Source organism: Emys orbicularis, chromosome 10 (assembly GCF_028017835.1).
Source record: "Emys orbicularis isolate rEmyOrb1 chromosome 10, rEmyOrb1.hap1, whole genome shotgun sequence".
Classification (NCBI taxonomy): Eukaryota; Metazoa; Chordata; order Testudines; family Emydidae; genus Emys; species Emys orbicularis.
Window position 1 is genome coordinate 76294159 of NC_088692.1, and position 18499 is coordinate 76312657.

At 46.0% G+C, this 18499-nt stretch overlaps 1 protein-coding gene across 1 annotated transcript; it reads left to right on the forward strand.

Annotated features, from left to right (window-relative positions):
- Nucleotides 1-392: 392 nt before the first annotated feature.
- On the forward strand, nt 393-18084 carry DET1 (DET1 partner of COP1 E3 ubiquitin ligase). The gene is made up of 5 exons (XM_065412319.1): nt 393-454; nt 837-1933; nt 10706-10896; nt 13234-13425; nt 17585-18084. The coding sequence occupies exons 2-5, from the start codon at nt 851-853 to the stop codon at nt 17772-17774; spliced, it is 1656 nt and encodes a 551-aa protein (XP_065268391.1). The 5' UTR covers nt 393-454; nt 837-850; the 3' UTR covers nt 17775-18084.
- Nucleotides 18085-18499: the final 415 nt, after the last annotated feature.

Genomic DNA, 18499 nt, shown 5'->3' on the forward strand with positions numbered 1-18499 from the left:
CTGCACCCTGGGCAGCGAGGTGCCTGGCGTGCCTGAGGGGCACAGCTGGCTGGGGGGGGGGGGGCAGGGAGGGGTGCGGTGAGTACAGCTCCCTACTGGGGTGAGGGGAGGTCAGGGGGTGCCCTGCACTGCTGGGGATGTGGGGCGCATCTCCCATGATGCCCGGCTGCCGTGGTCCCTGGCGGCTCTGAACGGCCCTTGGTCCCCCCAGCCCCGCGGTGACTCCTCCGGCCGCCAGGGGCCACTGTCTGCCGGCTGCGGCTGACACTCGGCGCCTACCTGACGCCACGCCCCGTGGCCTCCGGAAGCACTTCCGGGCTGGCGCGGTACCCTCTTGCTCTCGTCACCAAGGCTGAGGAGGAGTCGTTAGCAGCGGCGCCTTGGCGGAAAGATGGCGGCGGCCATAGAGTGACCGGACGGCGGAGGCGTCGGGATCCCGCTGCGGCCCGGAGAGGTGAGGAGACGCGCGACGCCCATCAGCGCCCCGGCTCCCGCCGCCTCGCGCCCCTCCCGGGGGACCGCGGCCCTGCAGCGCCCCGGCGTCTGGAAACTGCAACCTCCGTCTGCCGGGGCGCCCAGGCCCCCCTAACTCCGTGAGCCTCCCACCCCCGGGCCCTGACACTGGGGCCGCCTCCGGGGGAGCCTCCCGCGCCCCCTCTTCTCAGCAGGCATCTCCAGAGCATCCCGCCTCTAGGGACCCAGCTGTGTTACCCTTGCGGTGCCCCTGCTCCCCCAGGAGACCCTCTCCCATCTCTCCCCCACACACACACACACGGTCTGGTATAGGGTCGTGCTGCTCCCTGTCCAGTACAGCGGCCTCTGTGTTTCCTTCCCAGGGAACGATGAAGTGATGGATCATGACGCTCCGACCATCAGGCCCCGCAGAATCCAGAACCAGAATGTCATCCACCGCCTGGAGCGCCGAAGGATCAGCTCTGGTAAGGCCGGCACCCACTGGCACCAGGTCCGGGTCTTCCACCAGAATGTCTTCCCCAACTTTACTGTGGTCAACGTTGAGAAGCCGCCCTGCTTCCTGCGCAAGTTCTCCCCCGATGGGCGCTACTTCATCGCTTTCTCCTCGGACCAGACCTCCCTGGAGATCTACGAGTATCAGGGCTGCCAGGCAGCAGAGGATCTCCTGCAGGGTTATGAGGGAGAGATCTTGGCCAATGGCAACGACCAAAGATCTGTCAATATCCGTGGGCGGCTCTTTGAACGTTTCTTCGTCTTGCTTCATATCACCAACGTGGCCTCCAATGGTGAGCACTTGAACCGCGAGTGCAGTTTGTTCACAGATGACTGTCGCTATGTAATTGTGGGCTCTGCTGCCTACCTGCCCGAGGAACCTCACCCCCCATTTTTTGAGGTTTATCGCAACAGTGAGTCGGTGACCCCAAATCCCAGGTCCCCTTTGGAGGACTATTCTCTGCATATCATAGATCTTCACACAGGTAGACTGTGTGACACAAGGACATTCAAATGTGACAAAGTCATCTTGTCTCACAACCAGGGCCTATACCTGTATAAGAATATCTTGGCTATTCTCTCTGTGCAGCAGCAGACTATTCATGTCTTTCAAGTGACACCTGAGGGCACATTCATTGATGTACGGACTATAGGTCGCTTCTGCTATGAGGATGATCTCCTGACCCTCTCCGCTGTCTATCCAGAAGTGCAGCGAGACACTCAGACAGGGATGGCAAACCCGTACAAAGAGCCCTTCATAAATTCTCTGAAACACAGACTGTTGGTGTACCTGTGGAGGAGGGCAGAGCAGGATGGGAGTGCAATGGCAAAACGGAGGTTCTTCCAGTACTTTGATCAGTTGAGGCAGCTGCGCATGTGGAAAATGCAGCTGTTGGATGAGAGCCATCTGTTTATTAAATACACCAGTGAAGATGTGGTCACGTTGCGGGTGACAGACCCTTCACAGGTAGGGCCTTTCCTCTTTGGACAGCTTATTGCTTTGTTGAGGTTATTCCCGTGCAGAAAAATACTATAAGCTACATTTCTTGTCTAAGTGCTGATTTGGGTCTTTGAGTGTTGGGTAGAAATGTTCTGTTCTCCACAGTATATAATTTGGATCCTGTTGTGAGGGGCCTTGGTGGTATCTTTGATGGTATTTAGTAAGATTCCCCCTCTCTCAATGTCAAAACTTAATAGAAATTAGAGAGAGAGAAGACCAATGTGGTTATACAATTTTATCTTCTTGCAAATGCAGGATTGTTTCCTATACTACACTTATTGGTGCTTTGCCAAGTCTGTTGTTGTTTGTATTTTAGTAATCAGGATCAGGGACCTATTATGCCTCGCATTGTACAAATACAGGCTACAAAATAGTCTCTGTCCTGATGAGCGTACAATCTGATTAGAATTGTAAATGTCCCAAGTGACCGTATTTCTACTTCCGTTGGGACACTGTTCCACAGCTTAATGGAACTCATGATTGGGATTTGCTCCATAAAACTCATTCTACATTTTTCTTAATTTCTTCCAGTTATTCCTAATTATATCCTACTGCTACCCTACATATTGTAACCTTTTCCCATCTTTGGTATATATACCTTTCAGTTACCTGTAGAGAGTCATCCAGTCATTCCCCATCAGATGTCTTACACAAACTATACAATTAGTTCTTTAATTTAGCTTCTTATTTCAACCCCTCCAGCCTGCTGATCATTTTGTTCCTTTTCCCCACTCTCACCAGTTTCTTTCTGTTGAAGGGTGCCCAGAACTAAACAGTGCTTCAGAGGCAGTCATGCCAGAGTAATATAAAGAAAGGACTGTTAACTTCCCTACTCTGTGGTCTACAGACTCTGCATGTGCCACCCCAAACTGACCTTTTTTTCTTGCCATATTGTATTGCATAGTTGGATCTCTAGCCATTACTGCTTTCTAGATGCTTCTCTCCTATTAGGTATGTGTGTGTGAGTATTTTTCAGATGTAATAGCTGACATTTTTCCAAGCTGAATCTCACTTTTTCTGCTTACAATTCTAATCTCTCAAAGCCTCTTACTATCTTTCTGTCCTGGATGGTATTTGCAACTCCCAATTATTCCTGGAAGAATTGTGCACCAAAAAATTAAGAATTCTGCACACAATATTTTAAAATTCTGTAAAATTCTGCCTATTTTATTTGTCAAAATAACAATATAACCAGTTTCAATTATTTTGGTAGTTTATTTCAAAATACCTGTCAGCAAGTATGTCTGTAACAATACAGACAACAAAAAAGATTCAGGAAATGGTTTTTGACAAATAGATTCCTTACTAGGCATATTAATACAGAACTTTGAATAATAATTCATTTAAAGTACAATACAGAAATGTATTTCCCGCACCACTCCAAAGCAGTGCAAAGGCTTTGGGAAGTTGGGGGTAACGGAGGAGCGGAGGGAGAGGGAAGTAAATGCTGGGAAGGAGCCTGGGAGAGAATCTGGAGGGTTGTTGGGTGTGAGTTGGGGAAGTATGGAACAAGGTGTTTCTTTTGGAGGGGGGCAATTGTTTGGGAGTTGGGGAGCCTCCCTCATGCAGACCCTGGCTGACCTCTAGCCTCTCCCATTCAATCAGGCACATCCGAACCTGTCCTTGTGTGTCCCTGCACCCCCACACCCCATTCAGCCAGGCATATCTGCAAATATGCCCATGTGTCCCTGCACCCCCACTCCCCTCTTTCCCCATGTGGCCCTGCATCCTCAATCAGCTATGCATAGCTGCCCCATCTCCATGTGTCCCTGCACCCCCACTTCCCATTCACCCAGGCACAGCTGCCCTTATTCCCCTGTGGCCCTGGACCCCCATTCCCATTCAGCCCCTGGCTCAGTGTTGTCACCCCACTAGCTCGTGTGCCCCTGCGTCCAATCTGTCTCCCCTCACTAGCTATTATGAACCCCAGTCTGCGTGACCCCTCCAGCAGCCCCATGTGCCCCACTCTCTGCCCCTCTCATCCCCCCATTCCATGCCTCCTTACCTGGCCCTGCAGGCAGGGTGCTGTAAGGAAGACAGCATCTGCCCCCTCTCTACGGTTGGCTGCTCCTGCTCATGAGCCAGTTGCCCTCTCTTCTGGTGGGCAAAAGATGTAATTGTAGCGTGACCCCTCACATGACTTCCCTTACATGACTTCCCTTTGACTTCCTGTCAGAATCAATTATTTTGCAGGAGAAAAAAAATCTGCTGGGGACATTAATTCTGTGCTTGTGCAGTGGTGCAGAATTCCCCCAATTTAGTATCATCTGCTATCTCTAACTAATATGTTGTTTACTCCCATTTCCAGGTCGGTAATGAAGTTAAATCAGACCAGCTCTAATGCCAATCTCTGTGGTAGACATCCCTTACCCCTCTGCCCGCACCATAACACAACATGTTTATCATTGCCTTTTTTTCCTAGAGATCTTCAGTTTTCAATCCACGTGAGATTGGTCTGAGACTACTTTAAGTTTTTTAAACTACTTAATTCCTTTCATCTGCTTATTTTATAATTCTATTAAAGATGGCTGGCAAGAACTCTTTCTAAACTTGCAGTGCTGCTCATTGCTCATTGTTCTGTTTTCTCTGGAAGTTTCGTGACTCCCTCCCTGCCCCCCTCAATATTTGTCCCATTGTTTTTTAAGGGCTAGAAGTTGGAATGAATGGATGTTAGCTGTTCGCTTTGAAGCTTTCTTTGTATGTTACTTCTTCCATTGTGCACATACATTAGTCTGCTGTAGAGTCACAAAGAATGTTAAATCAGTGGTTCTCAAAGCCGGTCTGCCGCTTGTTCAGGGAAAGCCCCTGGCAGGCCGGAACGGTTTGTTTACCTGCCCCATCCGCAGGTTCAGCCGATCGCGGCTCCCACTGGCCGTGGTTCGCCACTCCAGGCCAATGGGGGCTGCGGGAAGGGTGGCCAGCACATCCCTCGGCCCGCGCCGCTTCCCGCAGCCCCCATTGGCCTGGAGCGGCGAACCTTGGCCAGTGGGAGCCACAATCGACCGAACCTGCAGACGCGGCAGGTAAACAAACCGGCCCAGCCCGCTGGGGCTTTCCCTGAACAAGCAGCGGACCGGCTTTGAGAACCACTGTGTTAGATTGTGCGCACTGTTTATTATTGTAAAGTAGTTGAGGACTGAGTGTCTTTTGTAAAAGCAGCATTGAAATATTTGTCTAACAAATACATATAAACAACATGGATATTGCAAAGATATTAAACCTTTGTCCAAGTGGGTTGCAATTTGGGATGTTTTGGGGCCCACTTTACTGATTCTGGAGTCTTGAGCTCTGTCCAGTGGCCAAAAATATCATAAGCCTTCCTGATTAGGTGAATGCAACCAGTTCTCTTGGATCTGGACTTTGACAGGCATTTGTGACTGGTCACTGCAATGCTCTCTAGACCAGTGTTTCTCAAACTGGGGCCGCCACTTGTGTAGGGAAAGCCCCTGGCGGGCCGGGCCGGTTTGTTTACCTGCCCCGTCTGCAGGTCCGGCCGATCGCGGCTCCCACTGGCTGCGGTTCGCTGCTCCAGGTCAATGGGAGCTGCTGGAAGCGGCAGCCAGTGTGTCCCTTGGCCCGCGCCGCTTCCCGCAGCCCCCATTGGCCTGGAGCAGCGAACCACGACCACTGGGAGCTGCGATCGGTCGGACCTGCGGACGCGGCAGGTAAACAAACCGGCCCGGACCGACGGGCTTTCCCTAAACAAGTGGCGGCCCCAGTTTGAGAAACACTGCTCTAGACTGCTTCCATTTGAAGACCGCTTAGACTTCATAGCTGATGCAGATTGTGGCTGGCTTGAAGTCTCAGAGGCAGGCAGCAGACTACACTGGTTACTCAGGAGATGAACTTAGCTTCCCATTTGTTTCTGGGTCCACTTCCAGATATTTGATCTGTGAAGCTCTGTGTAAGTTCTGGCTATCTGATCAGCTGAGGCATTCAAGATAACTGGTTAATAGGTTCTAGATTTAAACATCTGTGGCAAGCTGTTCTGTGTGTAGGGCTCTCAGTTGTGGAAAGTCTTTCATTTACTTCTGTTTTGAGAGAGCCAGAGCTTATTGACAATTAGGCCCATCTCATCTCCTAGGTCAGTGTTTCCCAAACTAGGGCTGCCGCTTGTTCAGGGAAAGCCGCTGGCAGGCTGGGCCGGTTTGTTTACCTGCCGTGTCCCTCAGCCCGCGCCGCTTCCAGCAGCTCCCATTGGCCTGGAGCAGCGAACCGCAGCCAGTGGGAGCCGCGATGGGCCGGACCTGCGGACGTGGCAGGTAAACCGGCCTGGCCCGCCAGGATCTTTCCCTACACAAGCGGCGTCCCAAGTTTGGGAAACACTGTCCAAGGTTTTGCATAAGGAGGGGTTGGGTGGGTTGGTATTTAGGATATTGGGTTTTTTGGTGTGTTGAGAGGAAAAAGTTAAGGTTTTAATTTTTATTAAAACTCACAAAAGGTTGTTTTTCAAATGTTGTACATGAAGCTTGAGTTTTGATAAATACATTTATGCATCTAAATAAACAAGAAGTAATACAAAGTAAAGCAAAAATGGTCACGTTTTAGATCTGTCAACCTGGCCACAAGGTCCCTTCTTCATGCTCTGCCATTTCCACTGCTCTTGGATGGTTTCTATGGCAGCTGTAGCAGGGTTCTATATTTAGTGAAAATTCTGTTCTTTCCTCTGCACTTGAGTCTAACCTTTCCTTTGTTTGTTTGATTATGCAGTGAGGCCTAAAATTATGATACAGTTGAATATCTATGTCTGGTTTCTTCCCTCCCCCCCCCCCCCCCCCACCACTTCTTGGGATCTGAGCTTTACATTGGCAGTGATATGGACTAGATGATTTAGTAGGTTTTTTCCATTTCAGTTGTCTGATTAACACAAGCACCAGTAGTGGGATCCTATATTGAAAGTATGGAAGATGAATTCTCAGTTATTCAGATGGATCTAGACATGACGCGTTCTATGGAAATACTGTGTTTTTCTAAATAGCTATGTGGTTACCTAACTTACGCCAAGTGTATAGCATAATGTCCCACCCAGGAACTACAAGTGGCTTTAAAATATTATTTGAGAAAAGTTTCTCTGGTTTAGCACATTTCATAGACCCATAATTACAGTAAATACAGAGATTCCCGTAAAAGAAATACAACTCTACCCTGATATAACACGAATTCGGATATAACGCGGTAAAGAAGTGCTCCGGGGGGCGGGGCTGCGCGCTCCGGCAGATCAAAGCAAGTTGGATATAACGTGGTTTCATCTATAACGCGGTAAGATTTTTTGGCTCCCGAGGATAGCGTTATATCGGGGTAGAGGTGTATCTTACAATTGTAATTTTGCAGGGTGGATTTGATTTAAATCAAATTGATTTAAATCACTAGTCAGGAAGACTCGATTTAATCATGGATTTCTACATAAAAGTGCATTCTTGTTGGTTGTTATAACCTTAATACATATTCTTCACAACTCAGATAGATGTAGGTTTCATTTTTAGAAGGTACACACTATACATTTTTTAAGTGATTTATTTTGAAAACTTTTCAGATTAGTTTTACAGCTATATCAGAAAATGAATGATTGTTTTGTTATTTCATTTACCAAAGGTAATTGAAGCAGATATTTATGAAGTCATTGGGAGGTGAACTATCTCCAATTCAACAGGTTAATCATTAATATTTGGAGGATTTTCTTGCCATGCTGTATTAGGAGGAGCACATCACCAGACAGACATTTAAATTGTTTTATGTAACTAAAACAACGTTATGTATTCTGGATTTTTTTTCTTCAACAGCAAACATATAATATTTTAACAAAACAAGCATGTGCATTTTTGAATTTAGTTAAACATTCAAGATTTTTAAAATCAGGTTTGTTTTTGTTAAAATTGTTAACTAAAATAGTTAAATGAATATTAAAAAAAAATAAATAAATCGACTATGTCAGCCAGGTCAACATGAGAAATTTAAAATATTGGCTTCTGCAGCTAACTCAGTCGTTTTCATCTTCATTTTCCTGTTTGTTCATAATCTGGAAAAGAAAAACAAGCTTTCCTGCTTTTTCAGGTCCCAAACGATTTCTCAATTTGGAATGAATTAGTTCAAAGGAAGAAAATATTCTTTCTACACCGGCAGAAGAAGCTACTGCTGTTAAAAGTGAGATTATCACTTCAACAGTCTCTGAATCCAAGTGCTTAAGTGACTTCCACCAGTTCACTGGTGTGACTTTCTTTAAAACATCATCAGCAAACATGTATTGCTTGAAAGGTTCTTATTCCCAAACTGGGTCTCTCTTACGGCCTGCTGCCATTATAGGTTTTCCCTTCAAGTGAGAGAATGGTATGGTAGATCTCAAATCAATCAAGGCTACACTCAGAAAGATCTCAAGACTTCTGGAATATGCTGCTTAACCAGTTTCACTTTTGTTTCTACTGCCTGTCCCTCCCTTCTCACATTTATCTCCAGACGACTTCTTGTCCAGATCTATTCCGCCCCCAACAATCTTCTATTCGTTGAACTTTTTGAAACTTTGTACTTTTAGAGAGAGGTAAGGAAGTGACTCTGTGTACACAAATTCGCAGAGGGACAATAGGGTTGAGGTCTGTTATTTCTCACCTCTATATATTATTTATTTTAAAACATTTTTGCTGTTAACAAGCATGTTATCTCTGGAGATACAAATCCACAGTTTGAGAACTGTAAAACTAAGCATCTCTGATGGTATCTTCTAGACTGAGCCCCATTGGATAGATAGAAAGATTAACCTAAATAATCTATACAGAAGCCCCTGGAACCCCATAAAATTGGGTCCCTAATCCATGAACTATTGGAACTCATTTACAAAACTCTTCTTAAACATTACATTAATATATTGTCTCATACTATAGAATTAGAATTTATAATCCCTATTCCATGATGAGATATCTTTGAGCTATAATGTATCTTAATTAAAACTATCTTTAGATGGGCTTTTTCCTCAAAAAGCATTTTATCAAAAAAATCTGATTTTTTTTTTTTAAATCATTGATTTTTATCCACCCTGTAATTTTTGCAATCTTTAAAGTGGTAAATATTTGTACAGGAATGAGTCAAGGGTAGTCAAGCCCTTTTCCTTCTTCTCCTTCCCTCGGCACTTCAATCCTATAGCCCAGAAGGACTTTTTTTTTTTTTTTTCCAGGAGGTGGTGATTTAGCTAATAGCTCAGGTGATTGGGAGTAATATGTGGGTATTTGGCAACTATCCGTTCCCCCCCATTTTCTGAATAGTCTAAGTACAATGGGTCAGTAACAGCTCCCTTGAGAGAGAAAACTGGATAGCGCAGACCAACTTCTCCCAAACCAAGACAACTCTGTAACAAGCCATGGGCTCGATATAGTGATAGTCCAAACTCCGCCCCATTTTGAGAGACCCATCTGAGTTCTTCACTCCTTCTTCTTCTCCCCAGCCCACAAATTATCCTATAGGGTGAAGTCTTGAGGTGCGTCTGCAGCTGGGCTTCTTTTTGTAAAACAAGGCCAGTCTTGCATTGTGAGTATATCAAGGTGGAGTCTATAGTCTATAAGCATCTAATATAAATGGAAATCCTAAGGTCTGAGTTCATCAGGATTTACAAAGGTGCTACTCTGTTGCTATGTGTTGTTAGAGGTCATGCATGTGACTGGTATCTGGGTTTGGGCCAGGGGTGGCCAAACTGTGGCTCGCGAGCCACATGCAGCTCTTTTACCATTAAAGTGCAGCTATGCAGTATGCCTCCCCATTCTTCACCTACCAGACGGGGGAGGAGAGGAAGCTCAGGACCTCTGCCTTGCAGTGGGATGGTGCAGGAGGGGCTTCTGTCCAGTAGAGGGTGGGTCTTGGGGCTTCAGCCCTCCAGGGCACAGCTGCCAGGGCTCGGGCCTTCTTCAGGAGCAGGGCTGAAGCCCCAACCCCTGGCTCCCAGCAGGTGTGCCCCGACTCTTGAACTTTTGACGATTGTTGTATGTGGCTCAGCAGGCCAGTAAGTTTGGACACCCCTGGTTTGGGAGTTAGTGTCTGTAGTGATTGAGTAACCTTATCTAGGGAAAAAATTACTGCAGAAGTACCTGAGTCATGTTTTGGATTTACAATTGCAACGGCACCTGGAAATTCTTGGATAAGAGTGTCAGTATTAAAAAGAAATAGTTATTGTCTTTCAGGTTTTCATTTCTACACCAGCATGGTACCTGGAGGGCAAAACTTTTGCAGGCAATGTTGGAACACAATGCACTAAAAATATCTCATCTCTGCATGCTGGAAATATTAAGAGGGGGGAAAACAATAAATGCCAAAAAAAAAAAAAAAAAAAAAGCTCTCAGCTCTTCACATACAGGAAAAATAATTTGTTGCCAGCCAGCACCTGGTTTAAAATCACTTCCCCAGCAGGAAAGAAAATTAAATCTGCCACTTTAAAAAGCATTTTATATTTGGTGGGGAGTGAGGAAAACAGAAATATTGACGTCCAGTTTGAAATGAAAAATTGAAAGCGTGTTTAGTTCCCTTCATAAATAATTACACTGTAGTGAATAGGCTGGATAATCTGGTACCCTCTGAGGTATTTGAATAGCATAATGAATTTGTATAGTGAATGTGAGATTCTCCTACATTGCAGAGTAATCATGGGTAGTCTTTTGTGTGTGTGTTGTGTGTATCGGGGGGGAGGGACTTCCAACTAATATAGACCCTGTATTGTCTGTCTGCACTCTGTTGGAAAACCACTAACTCTGCTACTCTCTGCAGCCTTCATTCTTTGTTGTGTACAACATGGTGACCACAGAGGTTATTGCTGTGTTTGAGAACACTTCGGATGAGCTACTGGAGCTCTTTGAGAACTTCTGTGACCTCTTCAGGAATGCCACCCTGCACAGCGAGGCTGTCCAATTTCCCTGCTCAGCTTCCAGTAACAACTTTGCCAGACAGATCCAGCGCCGGTGAGCCATTTGGAGCATGCCTTATACCATATAGGTACATGCTCAACACTGCCAGCCAAAGGCCAGTATCAAATAGCTGTGACAACCTTGAGAAACATAGCTCTTTAGTGACTGACTGGTGTATGAGTCCATTCTGAACATGGCACATCTCACCACAGCCTTATGGTTCTGAAAACTGCTGAACACTCAAGGCTGAGGCAGGGTACACCTGGTTCTGTATTCCACATTCACTGTCTTGTTTGGTCTTCCATGCAAATGGTAGACCAAGGCTAGAAAGTATACAGTGACAATCTAAGCACCCAACCCTAGGGGGAGAGATTTCTGAGGGAAGAATGCTGCCAGCACACCTTGTGCTGTGTCTTCCTCTGGGGCTGTTTAAGTGATGCTCTCTGAGTATTAGGGCCCAAAGCTAGGATTTGTTAAACCAAAAATGTCACCAAATTTGGGATTTATTTTGCCAGACAGGTTTCCCCAAATGTAATATGAATAAAACTCTGTGTTTGTGGCATTTTCTACAATTTCAGCAAAAAGTATGCTGTTCCTTTTTTCAGTTGGACCTTCCTTTCCTGTGTGAAAGTAAAACTGACCAATCTAATGTCACAGTGAAAGTGGAGTGAGATATAAAAGTAAATAAGGCTTCTAAAATTCTTTTAAACAGACTAAAGTCATGTTAGTAATGCAGGTGGTGATGTTTCTAAAATGTGGTCCTAGGAGTATGTGGTGACATACCCAAGTGTGCCAGAGCCTCTTGTACTTCCCACAACTAATTTAACTTCAGCATAACTATGTAGTGACCATTTCTGCCATTGCTTATAGGGGAGACTTCTGTTGATTGAAACTGTTGAATCCATGCAAGTGAAGGAGACTTAGTCGTCCTGTATATTTCCATAACTCCCACTGGGGATTCCCTACTGCTTGTGAGGGACAGAACTTAATGCAAACATATGAAGTGCTGCTCTTGTTTTGTAGCTGAAACCAGAGGCAAGAACCTCTTCAGCCTTCTGGTTGGTGGTGGAGCCTATAATGGGGCTGGTGATGGGGTGGTAGGGTGCTTGTTAGATAAGTAAACACAATAGGCCCTTGCCCTGAGAGTTTACAGTCCAATATAAACTGTTCCTGATAAGTGGCTCTTATACCGCTGGTCTCATAAAAGTTGGATCTCGTCAACAGAAAGCTCAGATTCTGCTTACTAACTTGTAAAGAAGAAAAACTCCAATGCAGATAAATCTTTTCACAGGAAAGAACGTTTCAGACAGTGCTGAGCTAAACAGCTGCAGGCTTCTCTTCGAGGTTCTTCTTCTTCTACAGTTTCTTCCCTTTATGCCAGGGGTCGGCAACGTTTGGCACGCGGCTCGCCAGGGTAAGCACTCTGGCGGGCCGGGCCAGTTTTATTTACCTGCTGACGCGGCAGGTTCGGCCAATCGCAGCCCCCACTGGCCGCGGTTCGCCGTCCCGGGCCAATGGGGGTGGCGGGAAGCCGCGGCCAGCACATCGCTCGCCCGCGCCACTTCCCGCCGCCCCCATTGGCCCGGGACGGCGAACCGCGGCCAGTGGGGGCTGCGATTGGCCGAACCTGCCGCGTCAGCAGGTAAATAAAACTGGCCCGGCCCGCCAGGGTGCTTACCCTGGCGAGCCGCATGCCAAACGTTGCCGACCCCTGCTTTATGCAATCAAAACATAATGGCTGGGGAGAGATGGATTCCCAAGTCCTCCTTCAGCCTCAGGAATTCAGCTGTTACAGCACAACCTTCAGGCTTCACTGACAATGTTTACGATCTTTGCAGTAAAACCTGGATTGATTGATTAAGCTGCTACTCCATCTCTCCCCATTTCTGATCCTGTACATTTCCAGTACTGCAGGGCAGCTGTAGCCAGATCTTGTGGAATGACAAGTTCCTATCCACTTGTCAGTCCATAGTTCCAAAACAGAATAGGAACACTGATTGTGGAGCAGGTAAAAGGTCACCAGAATTGAGACTGATGGTGTATTAGATGAATTATAACTTCTGAACTTAGTAGTACACCTCTACCCCGATATAACGCTGTTCTCGGGAGCCAAAAAATCTTACCGCGTTATAGGTGAAACCGCGTTATATTGAACTTTCTTTGATCCGTCGGAGCACGCAGCCCCGCCCCTCCGGAGCGCTGCTTTACCGTGTTATAGCCGAATTCGTGTTATATCGGGTCGCGTTATATTGGGGTAGAGGTGTACTAGTTTTTTAAACTGCTGCTGTTTTGATTTTTGTTATCTTTATCCTTTTTGAACACTAATATATCTACATTGTGCCATTTCCCTGTGCGCTTTGCAAATAAAATCTGTCCCTTTGTGTGTTCCAGGTTTAAGGACACTATTGTGAATGCAAAGTATGGAGGGCACACAGAGGCTGTGCGGAGGCTGCTGGGTCAGCTCCCAATCAGCGCTCAGTCTTACAGCGGCAGCCCTTACCTTGACCTCTCCCTCTTCAGTTATGATGACAAGTGGGTGTCAGTCATGGAACGGCCAAAGACGTGTGGAGATCACCCCATCAGGTATGAAGAAGAGTCAGAAAATTGCACATGGCTAGGACTGAATGCGTGTTTCTCAGAAATGTACATGTGTCTCGACTGTGTCTCAGACTGAAGTGTACATATAGGGATGTTTCCCTTTTCCCCTCCTCTGTCCCATTCCAGCAGAGTCCTTGTTTAGATTATTCCGGAGAGACCAGTAAATTAGGAAGCTCTGTCTTTCCTCTCCTATGGACTGTGCCTATTTTACATATGCACATTTACATTTGGCTCTTTCAAAAGTGGAGTTGAAGCGCATTGGTCATGTTAAGAGGCAGAAATGGGTACTGAAACTTTAACATCCTTTTATATGAACATTAAATTCCCCCTCTTCTCAGACTCCAGCCTTTTGCTATATGACAGCCAGCATGCTATGGTTGCAATGTATGAGTCTGCTTTGCCACGGCAAGAAAATGCTCATTTTGGGAGGTGGGGCTGGCCAGCACTTATACAAGTCTGATTTGTTTAAATGTCTTTATATGTTACCCATAACATTCACAGCGCTGGTTTGACTGTCTTCATACTCCGTTGTCTGTAACGCACACTGAGAAACTTAGAAACCAAAGTCATCTTTCACTGTGAACTTTATTCCTCTTCATTTAACAAACACTGGAGTCTGTGGTCCCCTTTTCCCTATCGTCTCTTGTGTTTCTCATGATTTGGAAACCTATAATGCATAAGAAACTTGCTTGCACAGCAGAACCTTTGGTCAGACCTAAGGGCCATTCTGCTTATTTCTGTCTGTGCCTTAGGCATATTCCTGTTAATAACCTTGAAAGTAGGGAGGCTAGCAATGCTCCTTGCAGACTAACGGGGAGCTTGCACATTTCTATCTTGGGCATGCACAAATTGTTTCTGTTTATTGGCCACAGCAATGGATTTCAAGAATAGCTGTTTGGATTCTGGCACTTCCCCCACCAGATTCAAAACGTTTTAAGGAAGATCAAACTTTGGGCCTAAATGTGCTGAGTGTCCCAAGGCAGAAAACTGCACAGCTCTTAGTGCCTGAAGAGCGAAATAAATCCTACATTTTGTGAACAAAGAGAGAGAGATCAAAGAGTTAATACTGCGCTCTGTGACTGCCCTGATGTCAGTGTTTTGATCTGCCCAGAGAGATGGGAAACTGGTCGCAACCACCAACTTTATTGCTGTCCACGGTATTCCCTCCTGCACCATGCACACTATACCTGCCTAAGATTTGGGAACTTCTGACCATTCATACACACACAATCCCCAAATCATAGCTATTTAATTGATTTCCCGTGTACGGTTTGGTTTGAACTCACTCTGTACAGTCTGCAGAAAAATATCTGCTGCTTTTCCTGTCGCTGTACTTGATGTTCGAACATCTCACTGGGTGGTGTTTGTCTGCATCTGCCAACCTTTGTGCAGCTTCTACAGACAAAAGGGAGTAGGACTGCAGACATTTGCTATGGTCACGTCTTCTGTAGTAAACAAAGCAAACTACCACCTTCCCTCTCTCCCCTGAGTAGACGTGTAGCTTTGCGCTTTAGAAGATCAGGTTATAAAATGCCAGAGTCAATCAGGACTTGAATAGGGGTCTGGAGCTGTGGGGGGCTCCTGTTTCCCAGCTGCCTGCTTATAGGATGCAGGGCAATTCAACAGCAGAAGTAACCCTTAACCCTTCAACAGCTGGAAAAGTGCTGCCATGTTTCTCTCACACAAGACAGTGATTAATAAGATACAACAGTGGCCCATCATGCAGAAAACGGTTTTGAAATAAAGACGCGTTAGCTTTATTTTCTCATTACTGGTAATGTAGGATTTATAGTGACAGTTCCATGCACCTGGCATTGGCACAGAGCCCATCAGCAGCCCAAGGTACACTCAATCTATATTTTATTTTTGAGGTCCCGTAGTTGTGTCCTGCACCATCTCGGCACCCACTCATGCTGCCTTTAACTCCTCCCCACTCTTAGTTTTACTGTCTCTCTTCCCCTGGAAGGCTGCAGCAGTCCTCTCTCTCAGCTGCTGGAGTGGTTAACATCCTGCTTCCTGGCCTCTTTGCTGATGGAATGGCTTCAGGGCCTTTTCCCCAATATCTGTTTACAAGAGGCTTGGCAGCAAACTCACAGCAGGGAACTACAAAGCTTGTGGGGGAGATGCATGGGCTGCCAAATCCTTAACACAGCAACTCCTGTGTTAGGGGTTAAAGCTTTTAAATCTAAAGGGTTACTAAGGAGCCTACTTAAAGAAGTGGTCTGCAGATAAATTTACCATTTTTGTACAATTTGAAAAGGCTGGTCTTGTTGTTTTTATTGCCACACGGTCTTCTATTTCAGTGCCTAGTTTATCCACAGAGTGAGAGTCCATGGAAATGGCCTCTGATTGCAGAGCACTTTTTAAAAATACCGACCCGAGCACATCTTTGAGATTACCTGAGATTACAGGGAGCTCATCTTGAGTGTGTTTAAATTACATTGAATTGTGGAGAGAGGAGCAGCCCACAGGCCATGTTTGAGTTAGAAACCAACCCCCCACATGCCTAGTTCTGTGTAGGAGGGAGCTTTTTGGAAAGCCAGCTACTAAGATTGTAGCTCTTTTGCTTCATTCTTATGTGTAATTGGCAGGCCAGTTGGTTGGCACTCTTATTCAGGTGAGGAGTGAGATTGGAGAGGAGAATGGCATGCTAGGAAATGCAAGGAATTTAGCAAGCTGCATTATCAAAACCTGGAGGGTGTCTGATATTGAAAGAATCTGTCTGGAGCCATTGCTGCCAGCCTAAAGAGCTGTGAGTGTATCAGGCTAGCAGGTGGTGTTGGGAAGAATGTGCTCTGATACAAAAGCAATTTTGAGCTGAAACCAGAGGCAAATGCAAACAACCAAAAGCTACAAGGCAGGAAGGAAATGGAGACAGATAGGGACAGAATGACCATCACAAGTCTGTGCTCGGAAAAAGGTCCTTATCGTGGAACCAACTTCGGGGCCAGTGCTGATGGATTTGTGTAATAACAGGAGGCCATTTGGTTTTCAAATTATCTGAAGAACCCACCGAAGTATTGGGTGGAAGGTGAAGTTGCAGAGATCCTTGTGTTCTCCTAGAGATGTAGGGGGAGCAGCTTGAAACAGCATAACTCTTGGACATGGAGAGGAGTTCCTCCAGGACACAGGAAAGATCAAACAAAGGAGTGCTAGGCAGAACTCCCTTTAGAGGCAGCCAACACTGCTCTGCTTATGGGCCAGAAAGTCAGTGAAGAGCAATGTCCACTTCTTACGTGAGCCACATTGCAGAGCACTCCAGGTTTGGGGAGCAAGGGTCCAATCTGAGTCTCAGAGGTGGATCTCTGCATGGTAGTACATTGGGTGATTTCTTTCCCTTTCCAGATCATCCAGATTTGCTGTGATCACTGCATTTGGCCATTAAGCGACTTTCTCCTAGACTCTTGCATTGACAGTTTTCACTGGAAATCAGCAAGTGGCTGTGAAGTCTGGCTGTAAAGTAGTGTAAGGCACCCTAGAGCAAAGTCAAGTCCAGTAGCTCTCTTACATCTTCTGAATGGGGACACAGCCAGGGGACGTGATGTGCGAGTAACCAAGTCACATAGCAGCAATGTGGTGTTGTGAAGTCTTTTTGGTAGAACAGGAGAGACACAACGCATTCTCACAGTTAGAGAGTGAAGGCTGTTGTTTAAAAGTTACTAAAAGGAATGGGTTTGTATTCTCATTTGCTCATGTGTAACTCCCATTATGACTATGGGATATGTTTGCATCAGTGGGATGGTAGGGAGCCAGTATGTATTTTATTAGGGATAAAGCCTTTTACTTCTAACTGTGGATCCAGAAATCAGAGCCCGCAAGAGTGAAATACAGCCCTTTGCAAGAGGCTTCTCTCATTTATGGCACTAAAATGAGTTAAAATGTTAGAGATTAAAAACTTCTACCCAGGAAGGGACTTTCCCTACGTGACCTTCCATCATTTGTATTGCTTAGTCAATGCTACGTATTGGCCAGTGCAGGCTGAGTCTGTCGCACCATCTTGCCAGCATTCTTTTGGGTAAGTTCCAGGGATGGAATAAGGAGCAGTCATCAGTGGCACCAGTCCCTTTTCATGCAGAGTTCAAGATGGCAAAACCAGTGAGCAGGAATAGACATAATCAGCATTCTCTGTTTCTCTTCCTTACAGATTTTATGCCCGGGATTCTGGCCTTCTGAAGTTTGAAATCCAAGCAGGACTCTTGGGCCGACCCATCAATCACACAGTACGACGCCTGGTTGCATTCACCTTTCACCCCTTTGAGCCCTTTGCCATCTCGGTGCAGCGGACTAATGCAGAATACGTTGTTAATTTCCACATGAGGCACAGCTGCACATAGTACAATCCTGGGCTGGGGCAGCTGTTGCCATCATGGACACACCAAAGCCGGACACTCATGCCTTCTAGGAAACCAAACCATTGCTCACCTACGGAACCTGACCTGGAAGCCCTAACCAACCAGCATTGTTCCCCAGCGTCTGCAGCTGGCACTCGCAAGCCATTGAAAGAGAATCCCGTTGTGCTTCTAAAGAAGCCATCTTGATTGGAGATTAGTCTTATGATAATTTCTTTCTATAGATATCCAGTTCATATTGCCAAAGCCCCTTGTTGCATTAAACCCTGTCTTTCCCCACACCTATTGGTGAACAAAATGTAGCTGAGAAACCTTGCCTGTTTCTCCAAGGAGTGTCTTCTTTTCTCTCGCTTTGTCTGTTTTGTGATAGGAAAGGCAGAGTTCTCAAACACCGGTGCCCTTCTACTTAGTCAAGACAAGTAGCCCATCTTACAGAGTGGGAATAGAAGCTATGGTGGTGGGTTTTTTTTTATTTGTACCTTTACTGTTATGAGGAAACGAAACTAGCTCTTGTGACTCTCACAGTGCACTCAAGCCACATCAATATGCAAGGCATTAGGGGAGAAAGGTCTCTGTTAGAGGGGTGGTCTAGTAGTTAGAGCAGGTCACTGGAATCAGGGGAGATGATTTCTGTTCCTGACTCTTATGCAAGTCACTTAATCTTTGTGCCTTAGTTTCCAACCGGCAAATGAGGATGTGACTGAGCCACC

Coding starts and splice junctions, on each gene's coding strand:
- DET1 (XM_065412319.1), top strand. CDS start 851: ATGGATCATGACGCTCCGACCATCAGGCCCCGCAGAATCCAGAACCAG. Junction 1,934..10,705: donor GGGTGACAGACCCTTCACAG/GTAGGGCCTTTC, acceptor TACTCTCTGCAG/CCTTCATTCTTTGTTGTGTA. Junction 10,897..13,233: donor GCCAGACAGATCCAGCGCCG/GTGAGCCATTTG, acceptor TGTGTGTTCCAG/GTTTAAGGACACTATTGTGA.